At 34.1% G+C, this 13,606-nt stretch overlaps 1 protein-coding gene across 2 annotated transcripts; it reads right to left on the bottom strand.

Annotated features, from left to right (window-relative positions):
• Window positions 1-12,597, bottom strand: EMB3144 (AAA-type ATPase family protein). Of its 2 annotated transcripts, none has more exons than XM_028048333.2 (17): window positions 12,222-12,597; window positions 11,765-12,020; window positions 10,429-10,801; window positions 8,399-8,657; window positions 6,777-6,908; window positions 3,715-3,789; window positions 3,524-3,649; window positions 3,311-3,420; window positions 3,154-3,232; window positions 2,907-3,044; window positions 2,711-2,822; window positions 2,020-2,183; window positions 1,805-1,910; window positions 1,540-1,616; window positions 1,070-1,213; window positions 808-975; window positions 1-674 (listed from the first exon to the last, which is right to left on the bottom strand). In XM_028048333.2, the coding sequence occupies exons 1-16, from the start codon at window positions 12,453-12,455 to the stop codon at window positions 832-834; spliced, it is 2,529 nt and encodes an 842-aa protein (XP_027904134.1). In that variant the 5' UTR covers window positions 12,456-12,597; the 3' UTR covers window positions 1-674; window positions 808-831. The 2 variants fall into 2 exon arrangements, with proteins under 2 accessions (XP_027904134.1, XP_085523002.1); XM_085666876.1 differs by having other exon boundaries at window positions 11,765-12,034; window positions 12,222-12,354.
• Between the last annotated feature and the right edge of the window lie 1,009 nt (window positions 12,598-13,606).

The raw sequence follows: 13,606 nt of genomic DNA, 5'->3' as shown, positions 1-13,606 counted from the left end.
TCAACAAAGAATAAAATGAATATCAATATCAGGAATTGTTTTATATGAAGGACACTGAATTAATAAAATTAAGAGTACTAATATTGGAACACCACTTTTGGTATACATCACTACACTTTTACATCAGATCAAATGTGGGAGATCTACATGAGCTAACTGTCGTCTGCAGATCAGGGTTGGTGATCCAAAAAATCATGTAAAGGAAAAGTGGTGCCACAATTTTTCCACTTGAATTTGCCATTGAAGAGAACGATTACAAAGTAACTATTGAAACATGAGGGATAATTTAATAAATTTACAATTCTCTCAATAATCCCCGTGAGAAATTACAATGTGGGTAGTAAAGTATTTCACGTAACAGCTCACACTAAAACCCTCAGAGCTCCATCTGTGGCAAAAAAGGTCTCGCGTAAACAAAAATTGAATTATTTGAATATTTTTATTAAGCACCCTTCATCTTGGTCAAGAATATATCAATCTTCCTTTTGATGGTATGCATCCAAGGTTGATATTCATATTGAAAAAGAACTGTGGGCAAGGGCAGCTTCTCAAAGAAAAGGGCCACGAAGTTTTACAGTGCAAATTAGATCAGATGAGAGACAACATGCGTAATTAGTTTGACCCGCTGTTGCTATTTCTGGACATGATTGAATATGTTCTTTTCCCAAATGCATCTGTAAATGACAATTGATGTTTAAATAAAGCATGCTCCAATTGTCACCTTATTCAATTACTCCCCACAACCAAAACCAAAATTATGAACTCTAGAGATAATTGAAGTTGGAATATAACTAAACGCTAACAAACCTGTATGTCAAATTTAAGTTCCTCTCAAAGAAAATGGCTCGCCATTAAAAGTTGTGGCTTTTCCTTCTCCTCTTCGATCACTTTTGTAGCTTCATCTTTAATGTTTTGAACCTTTTTATCCCAGATATCATCTACTAGTTTCCAAGTTTCATCACTAACCATTTGTGTCTACAGTAAAAAGAAGGAAAAATGAAAGAGCACAAATCAGTTGTATGACGAACTATGGCACCTTATATAAAAAAAAAAAGGTTTCGAATTGTACCTCTGTTGGGCGAGGTGCCCCAAAGGTCGAAAATCCAACGTTGCCAGGTGCAAATGTAACCCTTCCAGGAAGACTGATCCCATGGATTCCCCATCGTCCAGCATAAATCAGTGCTCCATATTCATCAACTGGTCTGACAGGAGGCTAAACAAGACTCGGAAAAAATTGAATCTCAAAAGGTTATCATTTATTCAACCAAGAATATTGATATTAAAAAAAGAAAGATCGAGGATAGGGCCTGCCATGCAAAAACTTTGTAATGCGTAGAAAATTCAACACATGACACAAGTAATAAATATCTGCCAAATCACTTGATGAAATGTGAGAATACCTCCAATCATGCATTAAATATAAAAAATGTGTCATTAGGAAATCTCAATCCCACACACAAGCACAAGTATAACAATGTTAATGACCGGCAAATGAAAAAACATGACAACGTGCTGCTCCACTTTAGTTTATGATCTAACCTGAGCTACACGAGGAGCACTCTTATAGATGTCCCAAATCTCCTCAGCTTTGATTTTACCCTTTTCAAGCAAAATATCTGCAAAACAAGTAAGCATGTAGCAATTTTTCCAGTGCACCTCTTCATGCGAAAGTATCAATAATTGCCAAGTAATGCGATACAGTAAAAGTTAATTTCTAAAAGCATGTCTCGATTATCTTGAACTAAATAAATACCAGCAAGAGATGGTTCATTCGTTAACAAAAAAACTCACGAGAGAACCAGACCTGTGATTGTCTCAACTGCCAAATGGTATTCTTTTAGCACCAATGAGCACTTCTCAGTAGCATAACGCATATACTCATCTCTAAGCGCTTCAAGCTTCACTGCAAGCTGTATAAAATGTTCAACATGAGTTGTGATACAACTATACTCCTCAAACATTTCTGTTAAGGGAAAGAAAGCGTATTAAAGCACAAGCCGCTAGTTCCCATTAACATACATTTGGCACAAGATCACTATAGTTTTTGTAATATGCTTTCCCAAAGGCAGTCATTCCTGTCTGCAGAATCAAAAACTCTGCACGCCTTGAAGCTTCTAATGTTGCCTTTGCAGAGATCCAACACATGTTGTCAATCCCAAACATCTCCTCCTCAATTACTCTTGCTACAAACAAATTTTAATATGCAAAAGAGCTCAATAACCAAAGTACCAATCTTAGACAATCATCTTGTGGCTAGCTACAGGAAGTTCTTTGTATTCTTCTGTTAAAGAGTATACGAAATACAAATTTAAGTTTACATTAAGAACCTTGCCTCTGTTGGTTTTCAAGAGCAAAATAATTTATGTACACTGGAGGCTAACATGTTGAACTCACTGCTAGGATCCTTATAAATTCATCAAACCAATCATTTATACAGGAGATAAAAGTTTTTTATATAAATTGAGTGCCACAATAAAAAAGCAAAAGGGCATTCTTAAGCAAAAAAATCTTTCGAATAACAGCAAATGAGTATCACAACACAGCCCCCATACCACTAACTTTCATTTAATCTAGTATAATTATTATTCAAGAAACAGAATATGTAATGTTTTAAACAACAATATCTAAATGATGAAAGTCAAATAAGTCAAAGTACTATCAGATTGCAAATAAGACTTTCCAAAATGACCTGAAACCCAAAACAACTTACGAGCACAAGCACGGACTATGGAGTTTATGTAATCTGATTTCCTTGCAAAAACCTGACCAGAAACTTCAGTATAACGCATATTTGGCTGGCTACGGATAGAACTTATATCAGTCTGCAAAAGATAAACACCCAATAACACAGTTGAAATAATAATGTATCCACAAACACATGGAACTTGCTATAAAACAGAAATGACCTCTAAAAAGGGACGGTGGGGCTCAGGAAAATAACATGCAAGAACAGCAACAGCTGCTTCTCTGTATGCCAATCTCAGTTTTAATTCTTCAGGAATATCAGTACTATCCTCTTGCCCAGTTTCAAATGTTCCTTTTTGCTGCAAATCCATAAGATTTATCACAGCATAAACTTGCACCAAAGATGATTCAAAATGTCATAAGAAATAATATTATTGCCCAGCCAGAACTAAGCTAAGAAACACCAACCCTTTTTAATGCCTCAAGCAGCTCATCTCTTCCAATGTAATCCAAATCCTTCCTAGCTGTCAAAATTCCAGCTTCATTCCTGTCAATTAGTTCAAGATAATATTAGCCGATATTCTCATGATAGACTGGTGCAGCAACATCCCAAAAGATTATTTACAGTATATTTTGTAGCTCTGCCCCGGTAAAATCTTCAGTCAGCTCAGAAATTTCCTTCAGTAATGTATGTTTTTCCTCCTCTGAGCGAAAAAATTTATTCCTAGCATGCACCTAGTGTGCATTATAAAGAAATTAGAAAAAAATGAAATTAAAGATGGTGAGATAGTAGAGGAAAACAAGATCAGAGTAAATAACAGTTGTAGTGGTGAAATACCTTCAAAATAGCATATCTTCCATCCTCTGATGGCAAACCTACTCTGATGATCTTATCAAAACGACCCTTCCTCAATAGGGCAGGATCAAGAATATCCAACCTATTTGTGGCTCCTATCACCAGCACCTGAAATTCCAGTTCAGTATATCATATAACATCTATATGATCCCAGCAACCAATTAAAAACTTACTTGTGCTGTGGAAACTTTGAATCCATCCATCTCAGTCAGTATCTGAAGTAAACCTTGTTCCCTTTCAGCACCTCCCTACATAATGCAATTCCAGATTTTTCATTATAAAAGTCGAGAGAACTAGGGAAGTAAGAAAAGAATAAGCAATGTCCTAGCCTAGAAAAAAATGATGTACAGGTTCTGCCGGGAACATTTAACAACAATCTTGCATCACATAAAATCATAAAAATAGCCCCAAGAAAAGCTCTTCAAATTTCATCAGATGAAATTCCAATGTCACTGTACTTCATAAAGTTGATAGTTAATTGAAAAAAAAAAAAAAAAAACAGTACATTCTAAAGATGTCTATAATCAAAATCCGTTGCACTACAGCCAATAAATGTCACAAATCTGAAGACATGAAAATATGTAGTTTTCTTTGCTTTGTCACTTACCATGTTGATGTCCCGAGACATGGTACATGGTTTCTATACTGTTAGAATACATTGTTAATTTTAACCACCTGTTTAAATGTGTTGTACTGTTGTATTAGTTGTGTTAGAATAGGTATTAAATATAGGTAGGAAATAGATGTATTGGAAAACTAATATATTAGTTGTACCTAGACTATAATAGTTGTACCTATCTTTGTCACAAATCTGAAGACATGAAAATATGTAGTTTTCTTTGCTTTGTCACTTACCATGTTGATGTCCCGAGACATGGTACATGGTTTCTATACTGTTACAATACATTGTTAATTTTAACCACCTGTTTATGTGTTGTACTGTTGTATTAGTTGTGTTAGAATAGGTATTAAATATAGGTAGGGAAATAGATGTATTGAAAAACTAATATATGAGTTGTACCTATCTTTGTACCTAGACTATAGTTTGATTTTTGTTCTTCCTTGTACTCCTTGTATCAAAATTCTACCAATACAAATTTGAAAACATATTAGAGGAGTGATCAGGCTCTCTCAAATTCATTATTCATTCTTTTATATTTTTCTCAAGTTGGTATCAGAGCATATCAATCTTGGTATGCCAGTCTCTGTCCAAATACATTGTCCTCAAGTCACTATTTGCATCGTCAGCAGCCGTGTGCTGCATTCCGCCACTAGAGATTCATCCTCCAACACTTGGGTGTAGTGAGCCTTGAGGAGGGTGAACAAACCCTGGTGGTCGCACATCCTAATTCTGGCTGACACACCACCACACACCATGACTACCGCAGCTGCCCTAGATTCGTGTCTCACACCCCACCTTCTGATGGTCGGAATCTTTCAAGACCACCACCTTTCTGGACCACCACGGATTGACTTGTCGAAGCACTCAAAGCCAATTTCTACCCTTTTTCTTCGTTTCGGTACCATTTGGTGAAGTCTTTTAGAGTTATCACACTTTCTCTCACCTAAAACCCTAGATTTCTCTCTCTTGAAATCCTAGGTTGCATTGTGTTTTCTTTACTGCATTACTGATGGTCTCCCTGTCTCAACCTTACAAAATCAACTTGTAAGATGAGGTTTGCACCCAATTATATATTGTAACATGGCCTTTATCTCTTGTCGATGTGAGACTTTCACACACACCCCTCGTACCGAGATATATACATCTTGAGCGTGAGACTAGACATTAATAAATGGCCCAATAACGGGTGGAACAATAGACCCACAAAACCGGCTTGTAAGGTGAGATTTGCACCCACTTATACATTGTAAATTGGTCTTATCTCTAGACAATGTAGGACTTCCGATGCACCCCCTCACGCCGAGGCATATACATCTCAAGCGTGGGAATAGATATTAATGGGTGGTCTGATAGCGGGTAGAACAATAGACCCAACAAACAACAATGCTCACTAGGATAGGCTATAATAGTCTTATCTCTAGTCGATGTGGGATCTCCAACATAAAAGATCACTTTAAAACAATAATCATGTGATCATAACCCAGTAACCCACAACTGAATGGCATAGTCAAATAGAAAATCAACATCTAGTAGAGATAGCTTATACCTAGCTCTTTCACTTCAACATACCATATTTTCTAGGGTATGCCATATTCACTACATTCTATTTGATCGATTCTATGCCACCACCCATCCTCCAAAACTAGGTGAGCTAATTTCTATTGCTCTCAAAGCAGAACTTCTATTTTCTTCCTCTTTACCTCTCCATATGCACTTTTGTCTATGCCTTAACTCCAATAAAAATAAGAAACTGGCCATGAAATCCAGTGTCATTTCTTGGATAGTCTTAATTTCCAAAAGGTTAGAAGAGCTACTATCAGGACAACACATATATTGATTTTGTTGGTATTAGCATCTTTTAGGCTAGTCCTTTCTTCCGATTCACTTTAGATGTGCTTCATGACACTGATATTATGTTCCTAGTAGGTCACGGTTTCTTTTAAATTATTTCCTCACTTGTCTCATCTCTGAACCCCTTTGTTGTTCACAAATCATACCCACTACTTCTGGCCCAATTCTTTCCATCTTCCTAGAGACTCATCTCCTACACAATCAGACTCTCCCCTTTGCATTGGGATTGTCCATAGCATTACACAAAGGCATCAACATTGCTACGCTCAATACACTGTCCTTTGTATGTATTCCCTTTAATAATCATCATTTTTCCTATTAACTTGCTACACTTTGGTGCATAGGTGGAGAGTTAATTTAGCATTTTATAGTATATGCATTTGGCCTCCATGTAGGAGCACAATATCTTTTAAAACATCCATTTCAAGTACATAAAACGGTTGAATAGTTTTCCTACATTGATGTCTTTTGTTCCTTCCAGGTTGCTTTTCCACTTCTTGTATTTTAACAAGTACTCTTATCCTTCTTTCCATTTGTACTCTCCTTCTGTTATAATTTCTTCTTTTACCCAAAAGGATAAGCCTAAGGAAAATTGATAATATCTTATAGACCACTAGAACTTTGACAATTTTTAGTCAATCCAACATTAGTGCTGCAAAAACAAAAAATCTGGAGTTTGCTTTTTCCACACCAATTTCTATATATAGATTTGGAAGTACAGAAAAAAAAAAAAAATCGATGTAAAAGTAGTTCATATCTTACTCCACCAATATCAGGTCCTCCACGTTTGCTACCAATAGCATCTATCTCATCAATAAAGATTATAGAAGGTGAAAATGATCTTGCATTTCCAAAGAGGTCCTTAACACGTGATGCAGCAACCCCTACAAACATCTGGGAAGAAAAGACATTAAATGAGTCAATCTCATTTAGTTGTAAAGTTCCAAATAAATCAGGTTTAAAAATAATTAGGACAAGCCTTATCAAATGCAACATTTCACATTTCATGGGGACATGCCATCATGAAGTCCATCCATGTAAACAAAAGGAATATTGTGAAGCACATGATGTAGATACAAATAGTTAGCAGTTAGCACACTCTAATTAGAGTCAAATTTATCTCATTATCTGTGTGTAACTGATTGAAAGAGGAATACTAGATTCCATATTATTACCTATTGATTAATAAGTTGATGTCTCCATTTAACCTTGTTATTTAAATAAAAAAAAAATTGGTCATCTAAAGATACAAGTAGCATCAATTTGGTCCTTTAATAATAATACATCAAAATGGTCCTTTAATGTCAACTTTTGATATAATCCAATTTGAAGGACCAAATGATGTAAAAGTAGACACTAAATGACGATTTGACCAAAATTAGAGTTAACCTAAATTTAAGGTTAAATTATACATTTTATACAAATTTAAGGATAAATTATCTTTTAAAAATTCAATTTAGTCATTTATGTCATAAAGTGGTTCAAATGGTTTTTCCATAATGTTAAACCAAATTTGTTGATCTTTAAAATTAACATCTCATTCTATCCTCCATCTTCCTCCTCCACCCTCCTTCTCCTTCCCCCTCCCTCTCCACACCCTATATACACCCACAGCAAACTCTTACTCTTCTATCTTCACCATCCATTCATTCATTCAATTCCCTTTCTTCCTTATTTGTTCTCCCAAAAATAAAAATCAAACATTTGCTTTAAACAGGAATCTCAGCCTGAAATGTCACCCCAACTTTACACTCTTAGATTGAGGTAACCCTTACGGTTCTTGTTCTTGCCAAAATTTGAAAAAGAAAAAGGATACAAGAAAAAAATGATTTTCTTTGTTTGTTTCAAAAATGAAGTTTCTTTTGTTTTTGCTATTAGGGGAGTTTATGTCATTATATATTGTTGAAGAAGGTGTGGGTACAAGTTGGTGGAGGGGGGAAGAGGAAGGGGTTAATTGTTGTTGCAGGTAAGGTAGTTTAGGATGCGGTGGGGTAGGGGGTAGAAGAGATAAGATGTGGTGGGAAAGGGAGGAAGTGCAGTTGAGGAGTGGAGGAAGAAGAGGGGACTGGGAAGAGGGATACGGAGGTTGGAATGGTGGGTTAATTTAAAATGTTAATGGAGTTAAGTTCAGGCTGATGGAAGGACCATTCTAAAAACATACAGGACTAAATTAAAACTTTTAGAAGATAAGGGACTAAACTGAATAAAACATAAAAGATAAAGAATTATTTGTATAATTTAGCCTAAATTTTATCTACAATCCAGTTCATCAAAAATATAATGACTTTGTTAGGATTTAGATATTGAACCAAACAAAATTTTCAAAGTTCTACTTGCAAATTTCAATTAAATGCATATGAACATCTTTGGAGAAGTGGCAGCACCTCTACGAAATCTGTGCCATTGGCTGCAAAGAAAGGCAATCCTGCTTCACCTGCAATGGCTTTGGCCAGAAGGGTTTTACCAGTTCCAGGAGGCCCATGAAGAAGTACACCTTTTGGACAGTAAATTCCTTTGTCTTGAAAATCATCGTCATTCTTCAAAATTCGAACAATCTCTTGTAGTTCTTTCTTTATATATTCCTGGCCAGCAAAATCATCAAATGTAACACCAGTTCTTTCTTCTGCAGATATAAATTTAGCCCTGAGGGGAAACATAACAATTAGATTCTGGGTGTAAACAGATTAGCTGTCAAAATCTAATGCTTTTCTTTTTATTTGAAGAAGTTGCACCAAAAACTTCCCAACAATATTCAGAACTTCACTCATTATCATTAGTCAGACACCACTAAACCACATTTCTTATAACATAAAAGGTTTGCAAATATAGCTGTGTTGGTGTGCATCCCTCAACATGACCTAAATATCATCATAAAGATAAAGGAAAACAAAGACCCAAGAGATGAAATACCAGCAACAGCAGCTGTCCATATATCAAGCGAAAAAGAAATAATAAATAATAATGGTTGGGCAAATACAAGCAACGGATGCACTGGTTTTGCCTCTACGGTTTCCCAATACAAATATCTAAATTAAATTTGATAATGACAAATTCAATCATCAAAATTTCAGTTGCAAAGTAGATCTTGTCCAAGTTCTAAATAATTTATGCAGTGAGTAGAGCTAATACCCACATGTTTACAGTCAAGCAAGTGCAAAGTATTTTGGAAGTAAACAGTAAGTATCATAGTTCCCTTCCCCACAATTTAATTCTAAATCTCAAATAAAACTGCCTAGCCCAAAAGCATTAGCTATTTGATTAAGGTCAAATGATGATAAATATTCTCTAGCAATTATAAGTTGAATGTGACTATAGAGACTTTTGTGGATTCTGGTTAAAATATGTCTCTACCTTGCTTTGTCAAGCTTTTTCTTCTCCTCAAACTATTCAGTGGGTTAATAAAGAAGATGGATTAAGTGTCTTAAAAGATGTGATGCTTTAGACTTTAAGGTTTCTCACATTTATCATGAAGACAATTGTTGTGCTGACGGTCTTGCTAACATTGGGATTGACAATAGACTTGGCTATGTGGGTTAATGATCTTCCTTCTAGTCTTAGTTTAGATATTTTTGTAATAGGTATCAAATTCCAAATTTTGTTTTGCTTAGTTGTATCCTTTGCGGGAGTGTGGTTATTTTTTTCTAAGCATAGGTTTGGTTTGGTCTCTCATGTTTTTGTATATTTTTTCTTCCTTGTATGCAGCTTTCCATGTGATGACATATGACTGTTGAATACTATAATGTCAGCCTATGTAGAATACTAATGTTCATAATGATGGCTAAAATGTGAATCCTATTATTTAAAAAAAAAAAATGAGTGACAAATATCAATGTTATTATTAGAAAATGGACTTTAAGTCTAACTCAACCTCATAAAACTAGTTTAGTAAAGTATGGTTTACACCCAGCACTATTTAATATTTTGGTCATATCCCTAGTCATTGTGATATCTCTAACATATGCTCTCACACCAAGGACATTGAGCGTGGGAATAGAGGTTGTTTGATAGTTGGTAGAATGACATGCCAAACAAATACCATTAAGATAGATTCTCATATGCTCTAATACCATCGTAGAAAGTGGATTTTCAGGATCTCAAGTTGATGTTGGATCTCCAACAGTTACGAACCAGAATTAGGAAAGAAATATTTTATTGAATAGAATAAAAAGGATGAATAAGTGATTAATCTCTCCTCCAAGGGTTTCTTACTCGCAAAGTGCTAATGCTCAATTACAAATGATACCCCAAAGAATGAAATCATTTCCCCATCCTTTGACTTATTTAACTCATTACTAAATAATTGATATCCTAATTGTCTTAACTAACCCCTTTCCCACAGTCCTAACAATCAGCCAGCTAAAAAAGTGAAATTCCAACAACCAACAGGAAACATACAGAAAATTTATCCACTTACCGACTCTGTCCTAGAGATCCAAGTGCACGACTTCTGAGTGGCTGGCTAGTTTTTTGGCTAGGAGTTCCCAAATCGCAAGGTATCAACTTTGCATATATTGGTCTCATCAAATTATCAATCCACACATAAAAACCAACAGCTAGAGCAAGACGCATAGACCATATGACAGCAACTGCAACAGTAGAGTATATTTCAGCAGGCACAGCATCTACATTAATGACATCAACATTTACAATTTGCTGATGTAGCTTTCTCCATACATCATTCCAACTATCAATTGGCATTCGATTGACTGGATGACGCCGAAAAATAATATCATCCGGATTCCCTTCTGTTCCTATCACTGTCCCGTTTTTGTAATAAGGTAGAATAACTGCAGAAACATGAAAACAAATATTGAGCAAAACAACATTTAAACCAGACCTACAGCTTTACATAGCTAGGCTGAAGCAATAGCATGGACCAAAGTGCACCGCACCAATACAATAACTTTTGCAATTGTAAAATACATTGCAATACATATTGTAAAATGATAAAATGCCAGATCAGCTTGAAGGACAATTGATATTATTATGCCATTCTGCAGTTTATTCTGCTGACACTTCCCTGTTCTACCTTCTTTTCCTTTTTTTTTCTTTTATTTGGCAAATGTATTTTATTAGTGACGGGATTTGACCCACGACCTATCCTTCTCTCCCTGCAGCTTTTACCATCAAACCAACCTTATATCTCCACCTTTTGCACCTTCTTTTTCTTTTCAGGAGTAGAAATACAAAAAATGGTATCCCTATATCTTCATTACTTAATTTGCAATAAACAAAACAAGATTGTCTCAAACAAACAGCACAAACGGCAATAAACACAAACTAATTTCATCAATCAGCTAACATGTTCAACCCAACAGTGAGAACTTCACATAATGCACCAAATTAAACTCAGAAGCAACAAAAATGCAAAGACAATATATAAAACAGAGTCTTCTCTGATCTCTCAGCTAAACTTCTAAACTCCTAAACTCAGAGTCACATTATCTGCATTAACTCTCATAACATCCTCATACAACATATTCAAATCACCAAGCCATAAATCAAACTAATGATACCCAGTAAACATCTTACTCACAACTAGCAACTTAGTTTCGTGTCCAGCATAACATATAGACTCTATTAAAGACAAATTTCTCTACAAGCACTCATGAGAAAAGAAAATATAAAGTTTAACAAACCTAGCTGCTCATAAAGTTAAAATAAACTATGCACTTAACTTTAAGAAACTTTTTTCATTTAACTACTTTTTTCTACTCCTGAAAAAGGAAAGGAAAAGGAAAATTCTCCACCTGATATTGTTTGACCGTAATTAGCGTACTCCATAAACTGTACATTATTAGAGTCAAGAAGTCTCAAAAAATCGCTGAACTCTATTCCGTGTGAGTTCTCAGGATCCCACTCAGTCCCCTTGAGTTTTCCTCGCAAAGTCAACAGAACTCTGCTCCACGAAGAAGCCATCACAAGCTGTCTCTCTAACTGCACGTTCGCCTTCTTGTCAAACTCTTCCAACTCATCCATTCTCTTCCTTTCCGCCTCCTTTAGTTTCTGTGCACAGTTCACTGTTCTCATCAATCACACAAGTTCCAACCGAAATATGCAGAGGTGCATAAATATCAAAAATTGCATATTTGCATTGCACTATCAAGAAAAAACAATAAATCAAAACTGCTCACAATACAGATAATACCGAATTCTTAGTTTCCAGAATTTCCTAAAATTGTTCCCTTTTTTCCTTTTGTGACTAACCTCGAATAGTTGCGCGGATTCAGCGTCTTGTTCTTGCTCTTTGTTGGGTGTGTCGAAAACAGAATTGGAAGCCTTGATTCTGAGTTTGCATCGATTTGTGAAGTTGCGAGGGGGAAATGCATTAGTGAGAAAGTGGGGCGAATAGATGGAAAATTGGGAGAAATGGGTTTTCTGAGGGAAGAAGGGCTTTGGGAGTTGAAGCCAATCAATGGTGTTTACAATTGAAGAATTCATGTTCTGCGATAATCACAGAAGCACAGCGAGTTTCAGCTTTTGGTCAAGTTCATATCTTCTTACCACCACACTTCACTTCGTTTCACCACATTCAAGAGTGTCTCCAAATTGCAGTGTAGTTATCACCTTTCTGCATTTTGAAGTTCATGTTGGGGTTTAGGGGATAGAGATAATTGTTTTATTTATTATTATTTTTTTTTAAATATGAATGTAAGTAATAATAATATAATATTATTAAGTTAATATATAAAATAAATTTATATATATTAAAAATAAATAAAATTAATTAATTAATTAATTATAGATAAATAAAAAATAAAAAACAAATTATTTAATAAAAAATAAATAAAAATAACTATTAATTTTAAAAAGTTTAATAAATAATTATATTATAAAAGTAGAATTAGAATTATGGTAATAAACATAAAAAATAAAATTCTTTATATATTACTAGCTTAACACAGCCGTTGTGTATATATATTTTTTAAATATATGTGATATTATATTAGTAGGTGATAATATTATAATGTTATTAAGTTAATATATATATATATATATATATTAAAATTAAAGTGAAATATATCAGAACAGATAAAAGAATAATTATTGATAAATAAAGAAAAAGAGAAAAAACAAAAACATCTGATTTTATAAAAAATTTATGAAAGTAACGGTCAATTTTTAAAAATTTAATAAATTATTATATTTAAAAGATAAAATCAATATTTTCAAAAGTGGACAAAAAAAGAAAATTCCCTTTTATATATTGTTATAGATTATAAATAATATTTTTTTATTGAAACGAAAAAAATATTAATATTCTTTTTATATCTTTTTCTTGTCTTTTATTAAAACAAGTGTTTACCTTTACGAAGTGTCTAGAAAATTTTATTTAGTATGTATATATTATGTACATCATAAACTCAATATTATTCTGTTTAATTTACTATCTTTACCCATTATAATTTTAGTTCTGTAAATTGAATTATTTTGACTTTTGGTTATTGTAAAAGAATAATATGATTTTTTGTCCTTTTAAAATTAAAAGTTATTTTTAAATTTTTTATATTCTACAAAATTCATTATTTATATACATTTTACTTTTACGGAAAGATGTTGTACATTGCTTGGTATGTGGTTATAATTTCAAT

This window comes from Vigna unguiculata, chromosome 9 (genome assembly GCF_037176805.1).
Source record: "Vigna unguiculata cultivar grain cowpea cultivar isolate G323 ecotype 2 chromosome 9, ASM3717680v1, whole genome shotgun sequence".
Taxonomy (NCBI): Eukaryota; Viridiplantae; Streptophyta; class Magnoliopsida; order Fabales; family Fabaceae; genus Vigna; species Vigna unguiculata.
Note: the sequence above shows the minus strand (reverse complement) of the source record. Positions and strands in the feature narration are given on the sequence as shown.